Consider the following 14651-nt stretch of genomic DNA (forward strand, 5'->3'; position numbering starts at 1 on the left):
TATTAGGATCTTACCCAAGTTAGACTCTGATATTTTGGCCTGAAATGTAACACAACTCTCTTCCACTGTTGCAGAATCAACACCAAAGTACAATGAAGATATTCTGGCGGCGCAAGATAGACGATAAACTGTGTGTTTGTTTTCCTTTAATTTGTCATCCATTTGTGAGCTATGGAATGATAAAAGTGCCAAAAGAAAGAAAGAAAGAAAGAAGTAAATAAGGAAACTGAATGAGGAAATATATAGAAGAATTTAAAGAACTAAGTGAAAAAGATATTATTCAAATAGTTTTACTTTTCTGTCTTCGTTTCCACATTGTTTGCCTTTGTTATTTATCACGTTTTTCCATATTTCCTTCACTATTTCACATTTCACTCTTTCCATGAGGCCTTTTCACATTAGTCATGGCTTCACAGCCCAAAAATCCATCCTAATAAACCTGTTGCTGCTCCTTCTTGGTGATTCAGATTTGCCACAGTGGCGACTCAGTAACGCATCAGTGTGTGCTCACACATATTGAGCTCAGCATCATGAAATCAGCTGAGTGGTGACAGCATCGTAACTTATGCTGGGCTCACACCAAACGATTTTCACAGCTCCAGACTAAAAGCTGACAGTCTTTAGGAGTCGAACTGGAGTCTCGATCGTTAAGTTTAAGGCGGTAATCTGCAGTCTGCGACCGCGTTTCATACCAGTCTTTCCCTGGTCTTGGGATCATATCAAACGTGTTTAATATTATCGCAGGTCGCAGTAACACAACCAACAGCCAATAGATGAGCTCTGACAGCATCAGAAACAGGAAAGCAGACAGTCAATAACAAACATGTCGGCGGACGAAGAAGAACGAGCGACAAGCAGGCGAAAATGGACGGTCCAAAAGGAGGAGCAACTGGTGTCACCTCCAGTTCCCTTTGAAGGACAGACAAACCTTGCTGCTGCCCCCCTTCCATATAGCCAAGGCCGTGCCCGTTATCTGTGGCGTTTTCTCTACTTTTTGTTGGGTTTTTCACTACAAACCACTGCACAGACCAGAGCAGCTGCAGATAAAAGCTGCTTCTCCTCCATTTTTGTAAAACTTCTGCTGAGCATGATGGGAAAAAAAATCTAATTCTAGTCTTCTAAATGGTGACCCTAAAAGATTCACAGTCTTTGTAAGACTAAAGTCTTGTAGTCTTTAGTCTGAGGCTAGTCTGGGACTAAAAACACTAGTCTTTAGATGTGAGCTGATAGTGGTAGCATTAGAGTGGCGTCTTCCACAATGTCAGCTTTCACTTACAAACCGGGTTATCGGTGGCGGATCTATTTCAACCGCCATGCTGCCTCCAAACTTCCAATGTGCGTCTTTGTTGTGCTTCAGCCCTTGCCCGAAGGGCACGTGTAAAAAGGCCTCTTTTGCTGTGCTGCATGACAGCTTTAAGTTGTCCAAGACTGAGAAAATGATCCCTTCGGTTGTCCCTCATAAGAGCAGCAATTAGTTTGGCTCAGTTCGGTAAAAAGGAATCTTTTCTGATTCTCAACACCTGAGCTGTACGACAAGACACCAAATACACTTAAATACTTCACAAAACCCCACCTAAATAAATAGAAATATCCCTTTAAGACTCATCCTGGTTTCAATGGTTTAATGGTGTGCCAAGCTCAGTTGTTAAGTTCTTGGTTTCTCCACATTTCTGTCGGCTACAGACATACACTGTGTATCAGAGTAAGAAAGCAACGCTGCGCTTGATGTAGCTTTAAGAGTCAAATGTGTTCAAAAGTGTGTTCATGAGCAAGTGGGCAGGTTTGTGTTCTGGAGACAAAAACAAAGCCAGCTCAACACAACCAAACCGGTTTTCAAGAATGCTGACAAGCTGGTGACACAGGCGGGGAATGAAATGTTAAGGCGGTGAGATCATCCCGAGAATCAACTGGCTGCCAGCATTCCTCCACCAACTATTGTGACTAAAGCAACAATCGGTAAGATGCACTGAAAACATACAGCTGTGCTGTCCAGATGTGAGCAGAAACCTCATTTAGGCCAATTAAAACAAAGAACAAATGCGTGTGGTTTGTAAAAAAGTGGCGTACATTTAAAAAAAAGAAGATAAATCCAGCATCGACATCCCATGACATCACTTCATCACATCAGCTGCTTCACCTGGAAACAACGGATATAAATACATAAATATCTTCCGTCTTATAGCCGCTTTGGATAAAAGCGTCAGCTAAATGCATAAAACATACATCAGAAAGAAAAGACCAAAGACACGGCCCCTGTTTACACTTAAATGTATTATATTCTCACTCTGAAAAGCATCTGTTGTCATTCTAATGTGTTGTTGGTTTCATTAAAATATGTATTTAAATGTCTGTGTTGAATGCAGAATGAACAGGAGACACATCTCATTGTACTACAGGTACAATTTAAATAAACCGTACACTTTACAGCTTTAACCCCTGAAAACACCAGTCATTTTCACCTAAAAAAAGGCCTAACCAAAGTAAATTTAAAGCGGTTCTCGAAGCGGTTGCAGTGGAGGTCTGATGGAAAACCTTTGAAGGTTTGCATGTGTCCTCATGGACGAAAGCCTCGTTGTGGACCAACTATTTCACTGGAGCACATTAACTGGACCCCTGCTGATGCAACAGGACCATTTCTGTTGGAGTTGTATCTGTTCTTGTTCATAATTCTTTGTCTTTGCGACTGGTTTGAAGTGTCTGCAGTTGGGCTGAGTTTTGGTGTGAAACATATCGGATCATTAAGGGGATTAAAGCTGCGAAGGGTTTTTTCTTCATGTAAAAATCTGTCGGTTGAAGCTTTGGAGGCTTGAACTGACTGATCTGATTCTTTCCATAATGTGACAGATGTGAAGAGTTCAATCATAGAAAAGCACAGCTGTTTAGATTTTAAAAGAAATCCTTTAAGTAATCAAGGAAGTACGTCTTCCCATCTGTTTTGCTATCGTTAAAACATTCTTGAGACAAAGCTGTTTTGTCAGGTTTTGAAGACTTATCACTTGCTTTTAAATGCTCATGAAGATAGCTGTATTGCTCAATTGTTACTTGCAGTGGCTCAGCTGTGGTGGATTACAACAGCGAGGGCACAGTGGCTCATGAGGAGCATGTGATAGAGCGTCCACAGAGACTATGAAGTAAAAACAATCCTGATTTAAGGAACAGAGTGAGGGGGAGAGAGGCTGAGAAAGAGCAGGGTGTCATAACTCTGATCCTGGCTTTACACAGCCACAACAGCCAGAGGAAACACTATGACTTGCTGTTATTCACACAGAAAATAAGCCATTGGGAATGCAATTAATACCCTGTTTGGTTCCATGTCGGGCTCCCTCAGTTCATTGACCCAGACTTTGTCCGTGTTAAATAATGCACTCCTCACCCAACTGCTTAAACACATCAACAAGCCCTCATTATTTTTGAATGAACACCTTTGCTGCAGCGGTGACACAGATTAGAGATGGAGCTTCCTGCTGCAGAAACAGACTCAGCCTGTCCATCACAGCTCAGCTCTTCTCTCAGTGAAGACATACTTTGATATAACTAATCCTCATGTACTGTGCAAAAGCCTTGAGCCGACTCCTCATTCCTTTACATACTGACGGAAAAAGATGCTGGGATTTATTCAAACAGAGGATATAATTCACCTTTATCCTCCAACACAGCCTGAACCCTCTGAGACGAGCTTTCTGTCATTTCTTTAAGGAGTCTTCAGGAATAGTTCTCCAGGCTTCTTGAAGGACATCCCAAAGCTCTTCTTTGGATGTGGGCTGCCTTTTGTTCCGTTCTCTGTCAGATGATCCCACACTGCTTCAATAATGTTGAGGTCCGGGCTCTGGGGAGGATTCATCCCTCCATAAGACCTGTTGCCACTGATTTTCAGTCCACTTCTTGTGTCATTTGGCACAGCTCAGCCTTTTCTCCCTGTTTCCCTTCCTTAAGAACGGCTTCTTGACAGCCACCCTTCCATGGAGACCATTTCTGATGAGGCTTGGGCCAACAGTAGATGGATCAGCTGAAGGTCCAGATGCATCTCTCAGGTCCTGTCAGGTCACAGCTGGATTTTTTCCTCTTTCTTAAGGACATCACTTTCAGATCCTGTTCATCTGCTGTAGATAGTTTTTTAGGGCTGACACTTCTTCTTTTGTCCTCCACTTGTCCAGTTTCCTCAAATATTTTAAGGACACACTGCACACCATGCTGAGATATGCCAAGTTTTCAGCTAATAGCTCTTTGGGAATCACCTTGTTGCTGCAGAAATCCTATTAAATTGGCTTATGAATTTGTCATAGATCCAACTAAAGAATTGGGAACTAATCTTTGTCACCGTTTGATCACTAAAGCTGACTTCTGCATGACTAAATGATTCATAGGTTACTTATAGACCACCAGATCATTTTCATCTCAACAAGAACTGGACTGGAAATCAACGAAAAAGCAGCCAATAACCAAAGAAAATCTTTTAAAGACCTTCAGAAAGCCTGAAGAACTATTGCTCAAGACCACTTTGAAAAAAGATTAGAAGAAAGCAAATTGTTCTGCTTGGAAGCAAAAGAGAAGGAAATGAGAAGCAGCTCAAGACATTTGAACAGCTTTGTATGTCAACCTCCTTATAAATGATGCGTGCAGCTGTCAGTGAAGGATTCTGATCGGTCCATACCAAACACAATGCTCTCATAATGACAAAATGGATCACAGGAGGAGTATTATTAGAGTTATTCATTCGTTTCTTCATTGCTGTTGACTAAAAGCCTGATTTAAGCTACAGAGCAATGATCCTACATGTGTAAGATGACTGTTGCTCAAGAGGTCAACCGTGAAATAACGTTTTACACACAAGCTATTAAGGAAAAGTAGAACTCTTTTCATGGACTTTGACTAAAAGCACACTTTAGTTATGGTTTATGATTCTGAGGAAAGATATGGAGTAATAATGAGGACAGTCTTCTCAAGAATTTGAACAAGAAACATCAAAAGACCAAACAAAAAGATGCGTCTTGTAGCTTATATCTGCTGGAGAGATTAAGCTAAAACAAGTCACAGTTAAACTAAATGTCCTGTCGACAAAGTGTGGCTATGAAGGCAACCCTGGAGAGCACAGGACCAGCATCCTGCTTTTCTTCCACAAAGAAGCTTCTGTTTCCCCAAATAGTTCCCAGGCCGTGCCAGACATCAACAAACTACATTCAACAGTTTCCCCAGATATATACAATTAAAGAAAACCATAACAAGATAGTCTGAGAGCACAATAAATCCGATGCCGCCGTCCTCTTGCTTCGAATCTCTGGCATTTTCCATTCACCACACCTGCAACAGCAGCAAATCTGTATGGAGTAATTAAATGTGGTGCCACTCAAGTCAGTTCCACAACAGCAAGCTTCTGAAGCCCACACGAGACTTCACAGAGTAATGAGAAGCAACTTCACGGCAGAACAAAGGCCGAGGGAAAAAACGAGGAATCGCAGACTGCAGGGCTGCACATTCAAGATGTATTCAAAAGAAAGTGTGAACAAAAAGCTGTTGCACAACAACAGGAAACCAACGACAATCCTGGAATTATATAATCATTTGTTGTCATCAGCGCTGGACAAAGCGAAAGGGATTGGCCGAAGCATTTCTCTGACAGTGAGTAAAGACAAAAGACCACATTGTGGAGTGTGAGAGCAGCTCATTGGACCCTAAAATGGTGAATGAAAGCATGAAATTGTAAACGAGTGGCTTCAGTCTTATGAAAGGCAGCTGCATTATTCCTCAGGGCTCAAAACAGAAAATGAGTGATGGCAACACATGTATGCAAGAGAATGCACTGAAGTTTTATGGATTATGTCTCAGAATCAAGTGTGAACATTTATTTATAGACAGGCTATATTTAAACGTCTCCCCACCCCCCACCTTGCATCTGTCTCTTCCTGTTGGTAACAAGTGATCATTAGGATGATGGGAGCAAGGAAGGAAGGGGGGGGCGGCACCTGAAAAAGCTCTGAAAATCACTTCAAGCTGACACACTTTCCTGATCTCTCAATGACGGCCATCATTTCAGATTTCCGTGACTGGAAAGGTTGGATAGCAGAGCCCGTCTGGAACCGGTTCTGGCATGAATGATGACTGACTGATGAGGCTCACCACACACCTACAGCTTCCCTCAGCTCGTGTTATAGCAGACAGCTGACAAGGTGCTGTTAACATAGAGATGTGTGGAGCGCCGTTCTGTTTACCATCAGTGTCTTACTGATCAATGACAAAGGTCTGTGTGCAGTTATGGAAACACTGTGAGTCCAGAATAAAAGGCACAAAGGTACAAGGCAGTGAATTGTAACCATATTTTACTCGAAGCCCCCTGAGTTCTCACAACCGGAAACCTTCCCTCCTTCCTACCACAAAGCCTCCATGTGTGCACACATGCATGCTCCTGGTCTTGGTGCAATAATAAATTACTTTCAGAGGGGAACTGATATGCATTCATTGTGCATCAGTGTCATGTACATGCCTCCGAGCCGGCAGGGGAGGTGGTTACAGGCAGAAACTGGCTGTAAAAGGAGCAGCTGGCATCAGGGAACTCCAGGTCATTTATTCTGGTAGGAACCTTCCCATAAAAAAGGTTCTGTTTGCGTTGTCCTTGAAATATTTATTTGACACTAAGTCAACTTGAAGGTAAGCAAGCTCATAATTACAGCTGAGGTATTCAGCTTCCTGAAGGGCTGGAAACGTAGAGGTCCAACACCCATGATTACGTTGATAAGAAGCCTGCTGAGAACATCTGCAAAATGAGACCCAGTTTCCTCCCAAAGCTCATTCACATCCTGAGAAGTGTGATGCCATTTCATGAAATGCTTGATGCAGTTTACACCCGATTAACTTCACCCTCACAGACTTTGGATAATCCTGGAAATGTGCAGTGGTTTGCAAATGCAAATCTAATTTTGATAATCTCTGCACCTCCCGTGATCTCTGGCACACCCAGGCCTGTGGCCACAGAACATGACTGGATCTGAAGTCAGTCACTCACTGGCTCTCACAGCGTTTCTCAAAACAAGCCAAAAAAAAGATGTTAGAAAGTGAAGCTTTGCTTTTTATTGCTCTTAATCAAAATGAGCCACGAGTCAGGTGCCTGAAAACCACGACAAGCTCACGGGCCAAATGCCAAACAGAGTCAGCACATGACAAGAGGCCAAAGTTCCCCATCTTTTACATCCATCATCCAACACTTTCTGTTAGTTCTCAGCTGGTCTGAGCACCGAAGGAGCCTCCAGGTTCAGACCTGGGGGAACTTGGAGGGCCACAAAGCACAGCCAACAGGCATGTTGTAAGCCCAGTTTTCCCTGCATCACAGTAAAGATGAACACAACAGCGCCGGGGATTAGATGACTGCCATTACCTGTTTAGCTGCATCGTAAGAAGTGAGGGAAAAAATGTCCAAAACCAGTTAGGGTGTTGCAGGAGAGTGTGGTTTCAGCATTTAAACCACCACAAAAGGAAAATTAAAATTCCTTCCCAAATCATTTAGATATGCTGCCGACTGACACATTAAACTGTGAGATCTTCTTTCACTGCACCTGCAGCTCCAACCGTAAAGCTCAATCTGTCCCTCGCCACCTGCAAATCTCTCCCTTCACTGATCCTACCCTTCACTTATTACAACACAAACCCATTTATCAACCTACAGGTGTTGCCTCAGTAGCCAGAACTTAATATACTTGAAAAGGTATTACATGAATATTTATCCATCTGTGGGAATAAAAACCCCAAAAAACAATAAGGCTCTGAATCTAATGACAGTTTAGTCCACAAATGAGTCTGGAGTTTGTTCATTCCATGGGTTTATTGACAGTTAAACATAAAAGACTCATGTTTAATCTCTTAATCTGTTCCAATCATTACATTGACGTATAATAAAGGAACCTTTCTGACAATTGTGCGTCTCAGCAGTTATTTTAAAGTTTTGAAAGGGTTGAAAAGCCCATTGTTCTAAACTTTTCAATCCCAAAATACTTCTTGGACAATGTATCACCCAAATAAATGCAGTTGTCATGGCAGACTATGTCTTGGTATTCTGTGAAACTATAGAAAATAATAGATTTTAGATTAGATATTTGATACAGAGCTAAATAAACAGGAAACCCATTTCAGATGACTAATTTGAATTGTGTTACAGCTCATTCTTCATCTTTTGTGTGTTTCATGAGACCAAACCTTTAAAACTGAACATGCTAAACAAACATCTGGACAGCTGCCTTTAACCCTGCTTTACATGGAGCGTGAGATCAGCTATTCGGACAGAAATGTGCAGCACGATACCACAAAATAAACTATCAGAACACATACCGCGAGTGTAAATAACTCAGGCCAGACCTACACAAGAAGCCTTGATTTTCACAAGAAGTCCAAACTGTTGTTTACTTCAGTTCCAAAGATCCATGATCATGTGTTCAAGTTAGATTCTCATTTCTGGTGCATTTTGTTCACCAACACAGCAACTGCTGAGGTAAAAACAAATGTACGGCTGATAATAGCACACAGAAAGACAAGAACTCAACAGTCAATAAGGACTCTGCAACGTTTGAGAGTGCAAGAATCAAGAAAACGAGTTATTTAATAAACTAAGTACCAAAAAGCAATGTGGTCTGTTGCCAAGGCCTGGGGGGTGAAACTGTACTCAAGCCTTCCCAGAGCAACAGGTTTCATTAGCATTAAATCACGATTACATGATTAAGGCCTCCAGGCATAAAAGCTTCAACAGAAGTCTAAAACAATGAGTTCAAAGAGAGCATCTTTAGTGGCTGTCGCTGCAGCCTTCTGCTCTGCAACACCGCTCCAGACCGGCGCTTCTCTAATGAACACAAACCACTTCTGCAGGAAAACAGATTAAGCACTAATGGGGAGCAGATCGTTTCAACATACCTTGAGGGTAATGACTGCAAAGAAACCTGTAAAACACCTTGCTGCGAACAACTCGAACCATCAGCACTTTGGGGCCTTGAAGTGTGAATGTTGGCCCAAACTTCACAAACCTGCCTGGGGATGAATTTGGAATATTTGTGTCGTCAGACAAACAAAGAACACAAGCCTCGGCCTTTTGCTCAGTGCTTTAGGCACTGCGACAGCTCCTGTGCGCTTAGTCATCCAAAAGCTCCTTTAAATGAGCGAGTATACTTCATACACCTTGATCACAGGTGACTGACAGAGCTGGTAAACATGTTGTTGAAGTTTTCACGCTGGCAGATCCCTCCATAGCTCATTAGTTTTACAATTCAGGTAAGAAATACAACAAGATGCTGCATCATTTCTCCGCTTTTCATTATTCAGAGCTTCGCTTCTCCCTGCACTCCTCCCCTCTGTGTTCTCACTGTAGACTTTGCCCCCACTCAGGTCATTTGTAGCTCAGGAAACGGATCAATAATGAGTTCAAATTTACTGGCTAAGTGCTTACCTTGTATCCTCGGTGCCATTCAATCCAGCCTGGGACTTGCATCTGCCTAATGCAGACTCAAGTTTCACATGTCGATGATGCTCAGTGAGCTTTTGAGAAAACACTGTCAGCTACAAAAAGAAAAGACAAAAAAAACAAGTCAAATGTAGTGAAAACATGACTCTTAACAAGGAAATATTAATGGTGTGCGCGAGTCTTGCTTTGTGACAACGTTTGAGGACCCTGAATGCGCCATATGGCAAACTAAAAAGCTCTGCATTTAGTTGACATCCTCTGAATATAGCTGGGGGGAATTATAAGAGGCACTAACGAGGTCTAAAAATACATTTCTTGAGCTTTAATTATAAACAACGACTGGAAAAACCAGCTTGTCTCGTGAAGCAGGCATGACAGCAAGCTAACAACGACGTAAACTGACCCACTTTCTAAACGTTACTAGCTTAAAAATCAAATCAAACAGGAGCTCCGATGAGAAAAAGAAACGTTTCCCATTAAAACGGAACCGCAAATTTGTTTTAAAGTCCGTGACTGACCGAAGTAATCTCACTCAACTCTTAGACTGCCTTAAAAAACGGACAAGTCAGAGATAGCTCACCGTGTGTGAGGGGCTTCATTTTGGTCTGGATGCGCCGAACAAAACCGAACTTCCAAAGCGAGTCCGAAGAGTTGGGCGCCGTTAGTGTTTGTGTTATCAAGTCCACGTACCAAGTTGTCTCAGTGTGTCGCTTTCTCGCTCAGCCTGTTGACAACAGTCTAACTGGAGTCAGTTCCTTAAAGGAAAAAAGAAAAAGAAACTCTGGACTTTTTCAAGGCCAGACTAATCGAACCCAACAGCCGTGAAAGAGCTCTCCGACGCGGTCTCAAGGGAGCGATCGATGTTTCGACCGATCTACTCATTTGGCCTGGAGCAGATGAGGCAGATGTGAGATTGTAAACAGTGTAAAATGTAAATAGGTTTGTAATATGTTCCGTGATTAATAATTTCACACTGAAGAACATTAGAAAAGGTGTTGATTGACTTTAAAAAGTTGGAAAAAATTACGTGATATTTTTATTCTTTAATTAACAGCCAAACTAGATATTTTGTTAGATTTATAAAGTTATGTGGCTACATTCACAACATGGAGGCAAATCATCATAAATCTGTGAGACTGAACGGTAAACCCTGAACAATTTGTTTAAAAAAAATTAAAACAGGAATTTATCATGTTTAGTATTTTTACGATAAAACAAAACGTAACAGATGTGTTTGTGATGCATATTTCATGTTCACGTTCGGTCCTGTGGTTGAAGTATGGAGACATCCTCATGTGGTGTTGCCACCTAGTGTTCATCCATAGCAGCTGTACTGAAATAAATGACGTAAAAAGAAACTTTACACTTGGAGTTATTCCACATCTTTCATGTGTACGAGAAACATTTATTTAAATGACTGTAAATAGAGCCAAGAGCTGCCCATGAACACCATGAATAATAAGTTCATGCCAGTATATCACAATCAGTATTAAATTAATAACAAATGTAAACAATCACTGATATAGAAATACATTTTTTCTTTTATTTCAGAACACTTTTATATTTCAAAACTCTGCAATTGTTTATTTCTTTTACAGATTTTACAACTTTTCATTTCTAATGTTGTATTTCATTCATTCATTCATCACATTCAAATGAGGCTAGATTTTCAAATAGATAAAACTAAATGAATAGATGAAGGTGTCATGCTGATGACTCATCAAGATGCCTTCACTCTGTGGTCTTTGTCTACAACTATCATACAGTCACGTAGTGCTGAGGTGGAAGGAGTGTAGGTAACATCTTTCTCATGAACACATGCTGCTGCTTCTGATATCTTATGTACTTTAACAGTAAAAATCTCATGATATTTGTCAGCAGTTCACAAATCTGAACATTAGAAACTGGGCTTGATTGATTAAGGGTGCCACACTGTAAACATGGTGTACTTCTGCACGGCAGTCATGCCTGCGAATGTCAATAAAAGTGTCCAACGTATTGTGTTCAGTTTCTGTGAACACCTCAACCTGGCCAGCTCTATAAAAAAGTCTTGGCTTCTCCCCCTGACTCTGAACCTTTTGGCATCTCCTTTCTCTGTAGGAACAATCGGACCTATATATCCGTGGTAAAACGATTGGATTTGACACTTTATCAGTGATGACGACAGATAAGCATCCACTGGAGAACATACAACATGCTATTGTGTCATTAGAACAAGCCTTCGGTGCACCTGTCACATAACCCACCCAGTAAGTGCATTTTTGTGGCCTGTGTCTAAATATCGCATAACTGATTCCCATCAATAAAACCATTCCTATTTATGGCACTTAGTGGAACACTAAAAAGTGGTCTTCATGGTCAGTTTATACACTTCTTTTATTTAAAGTTTGATACGTTGACAACACGTTGAGCGTCTTTGAGAATAGAAAGAGAGTTTGATTCTACAGCAATGATTGAGAGCATAAATGTTCATTCAGTTAGACTGTTACATATGTGCAGGAGGCATGATTTTCTCCTCTCTAAACTTTTACAGGCATTATAAAGTATGATGAACTTCACAAGGAGTTTCACACATTATTCCTGTCACACAAGAGTTTGATGGAGAAAGCAAGGTCCACTGTGTAAGCTAACAGAGTAATGCTGGAGACCACTGTTTCTATGATAATCAACTCTTTACTTTTGTGTGGGAGATTCGATTGGCTACTCAGCTGCAGTATTTTGGTTAAACAAATCACTGTGGCCAGCATATAGAGCAGAACCCCGATCAGACTGAAGCCAGCCAGAAATCTGTCAAAAGGTAGGAGGCATCGCCCAGCAAAGTCCCCTAAAATCACCACCAGTATGACGAGTGATAGGATGATGCAGACGCCGTATGAGACACCAGATGTCCACAGCTGCCAGTGTTGTATTCCTTTGAGGTTGTCATAGACCAACACCGCAACCAGGGGTATCATCTGACAGCCTCCCCACAGCTGGACTATCTTGAGGAGACCAGGCATGCTGCCCATGTAGCCTCTTTGCTCTTGGGCCTGGGTGCAGAGCACGTACGACTCTGAGGAATAGGCCAGGACGATGAGACAGGAGACCGCTGCAGCCGCCACAGGACGTGGTAGCAGATCACTGTGACGTATGAGCATCCAAGAGAAAAGCACAGCGCTACTGAGGCTCATCAGGGCTCCCAGCACTGCCATTGTCATTGTCAGGTTCTTCCAGGAAATCGGAAGGAGGCTGTGAAATTGGATGGTGCTGAGAATGTGGATGAGGAGGGTAAACGCGAAGAAGAAACACCAAGTAAACATACAGAAGATCTTGAATGTGTTGACATAAGAGTGATTGTTTAGCTCTTCATCTCCCAGTGAGGCTACGAGACTGAAGGCCGTACAGCTGGAAAGGATTTCCAGTGTTCGCACCACAAAAAGTGGGCTGGTGAAGTCTCGGGCCTCTAGTACAATCACAGGCATCGTCCCAAGGTCAAATCTCAGCTATCCAACATGCGGGAGGCAGAATTTCTTTTGGTATGTCGAAAAATACCTTTGTTTCACTTCCTCTGGATTTATTTTAAGTCTGATGGTTCAAAATCTCACACGTTCAAACAGCATTAATCCTCAAAAACCCACCAAATCTTGCGTCATGAAAAATAATCCGATGGAGTCAATGGAAAGAGCCAGGCCAAAAAAAGTGAGGGTTCGATTCCTTTTTCAGCCTTGCGTTACACAGTGCGTCATCATCTCACATACGGTGTATAGTCTTCAAAATACAATGTCTTGGAATATGTTTTTGAAGCACTGTTGCTGTGAAAATAGACCTCGCCTACTTCCCTTTTGAGGTTGCAGCCGCGCACTTTCAGTCTCACTAGAGGTAGGTGCAAGTAACCACAATAAAAAAGCAAATGCAAACAGTTATCTTCCTCCTGTTTTAAATTCTCATGAAATGTTGTTCCTTTTTTCTGAGGAACTAGTTATAAATTAGAGGTAGCACTACATACACTGCATGTGGTTTCTTTGTGCTATGACCTGCAAAAAGCTGTTCATCATCTGAGTGTTGCTCACCAGATCTGTTTGTGGGTGTGAGCCTACTCGACCCCCCAGGGAGAAGAAGGTGATTTTGTGAAGAGCATCTGGTTTCCCTTTTCAAACTGACACTTGGAAAAATGTTTGAGCTGCGTAAAAGGAAATGAACGTGGGTGCCGGCGGCTTATTTAATCAGACAATTTACAGTGGCAAGTTGTGAATCATCCGTTGTCTGATCCTACACATGCATTCACTGTAGAAGTGTATGGGAAGTAAACGTGAGTGCATTCTCACACAAAGGCGATGGAAATTCGGTGCTTAAGTGAATAAATGCGCATTTATTACGCATTTATTACTTTATTATTACACAGATAAAGTACACGCACATTTAGACCAGCACAAAGCATCTTGTAAAGATCTGGACTGATCACTTTAACTCTATGTATCAGTGCACCTGTTCTCTGTGCCATAAATAGATGGTGGATGCTTTAATTTCCCCGTGTCACAAAACTCAAGTTCATAAACTCCTGATAGAGCAAATAAGGCACACTTCACAAACACGGACGTGGCTGATAAACTGCAGTGGTATTGGCTGTGGTGTGCGTCAAGGCTGCGTATTTATTTGTAACTTGATCCAAACCAATTTTTCCAAATTATTTGTACAAAATTAAACACGGAGGGTTTCTGGATCATAACTGATAGTAATATGGAGGAAGTGTGTGTGTGACAGACGCTATGATTATCTCATAGGTTGTTTGCGCCCTCATGTGGCAACAATAGGACACACAACTTCTCAGGGGACTCGAGGCCGATAGTCTTTTCTGACTTTGTTGGAAAACGTTCTGAGGTCAAGGAAATCTGCAAGGACAAGAAAATACGACTCCACAGCAGTGAAAATCTGACTAATGTGGATCTGCAGTAGTGAATATTCAGGATGAATATATATATCACATATCAGGATGACCATCAAATCACATTTTTGTTCATAGCACCGTCGCTTCACAGCGAGAGGGTTCCAGGTTCGATTCCCGGCTGGGGCCTTTCTGTGTGGAGTCTGCATGTTCTCCATGTGTAAGCGTGGGTTCTCTCCGGGGACTCCGGCTTCCTCCCACCGTCCAAAAGCACGCATGTGAGGTTAACTGGTGACTCTAAAGTTGTCTCGAGGTGTGAGTGTGAGCGCCCAGCCACTGGGGAGCACGAGCCAGTAT

The 14651-nt window shown here is 42.0% G+C and overlaps 2 protein-coding genes across 4 annotated transcripts in view; both read right to left on the reverse strand.

The window, feature by feature from the left end:
• LOC140305347 (testis-expressed protein 2-like) overlaps window positions 1-10202 on the reverse strand; it is a 32970-nt gene extending 22768 nt beyond the window's left edge. For 2 of the 3 annotated variants that reach the window (XM_072384182.1, XM_072384180.1), the window contains exons 1-2: window positions 10014-10202; window positions 9419-9528 (exon numbers count right to left, since the gene is read on the reverse strand). The gene's annotated coding sequence lies outside the window, so the exon portion shown is untranslated. The remainder of the gene's footprint in view (window positions 1-9418; window positions 9529-10013) is intronic. The other variant, XM_072384181.1, reaches the window with a different exon arrangement.
• LOC140305184 (myeloid-associated differentiation marker-like) lies at window positions 7203-12894 on the reverse strand. Its single transcript, XM_072383938.1, has 2 exons — window positions 12169-12894; window positions 7203-7310 (listed from the first exon to the last, which is right to left on the reverse strand). Exons 1-2 carry the CDS (start codon window positions 12892-12894, stop codon window positions 7203-7205), a joined length of 834 nt encoding a protein of 277 aa, XP_072240039.1.
• Window positions 12895-14651: the final 1757 nt, after the last annotated feature.

This window comes from Leuresthes tenuis, unplaced genomic scaffold (assembly GCF_036924035.1).
Source record: "Leuresthes tenuis unplaced genomic scaffold, fLeuTen1.0.hap1 SCAF_4, whole genome shotgun sequence".
NCBI lineage: Eukaryota > Metazoa > Chordata > Actinopteri > Atheriniformes > Atherinopsidae > Leuresthes > Leuresthes tenuis.

Bases quoted from the DNA above. Each gene is read 5' to 3' on its own strand.
- LOC140305184 (XM_072383938.1), bottom strand. From the start codon at position 12,894: ATGCCTGTGATTGTACTAGAGGCCCGAGACTTCACCAGCCCACTTTTT. The intron at 7,311-12,168 runs GTGATTTGTTTA...ACTGTGATGCAG, and splicing joins TGCTCTATATGCTGGCCACA to GGAAAACTGGGCTTACAACA.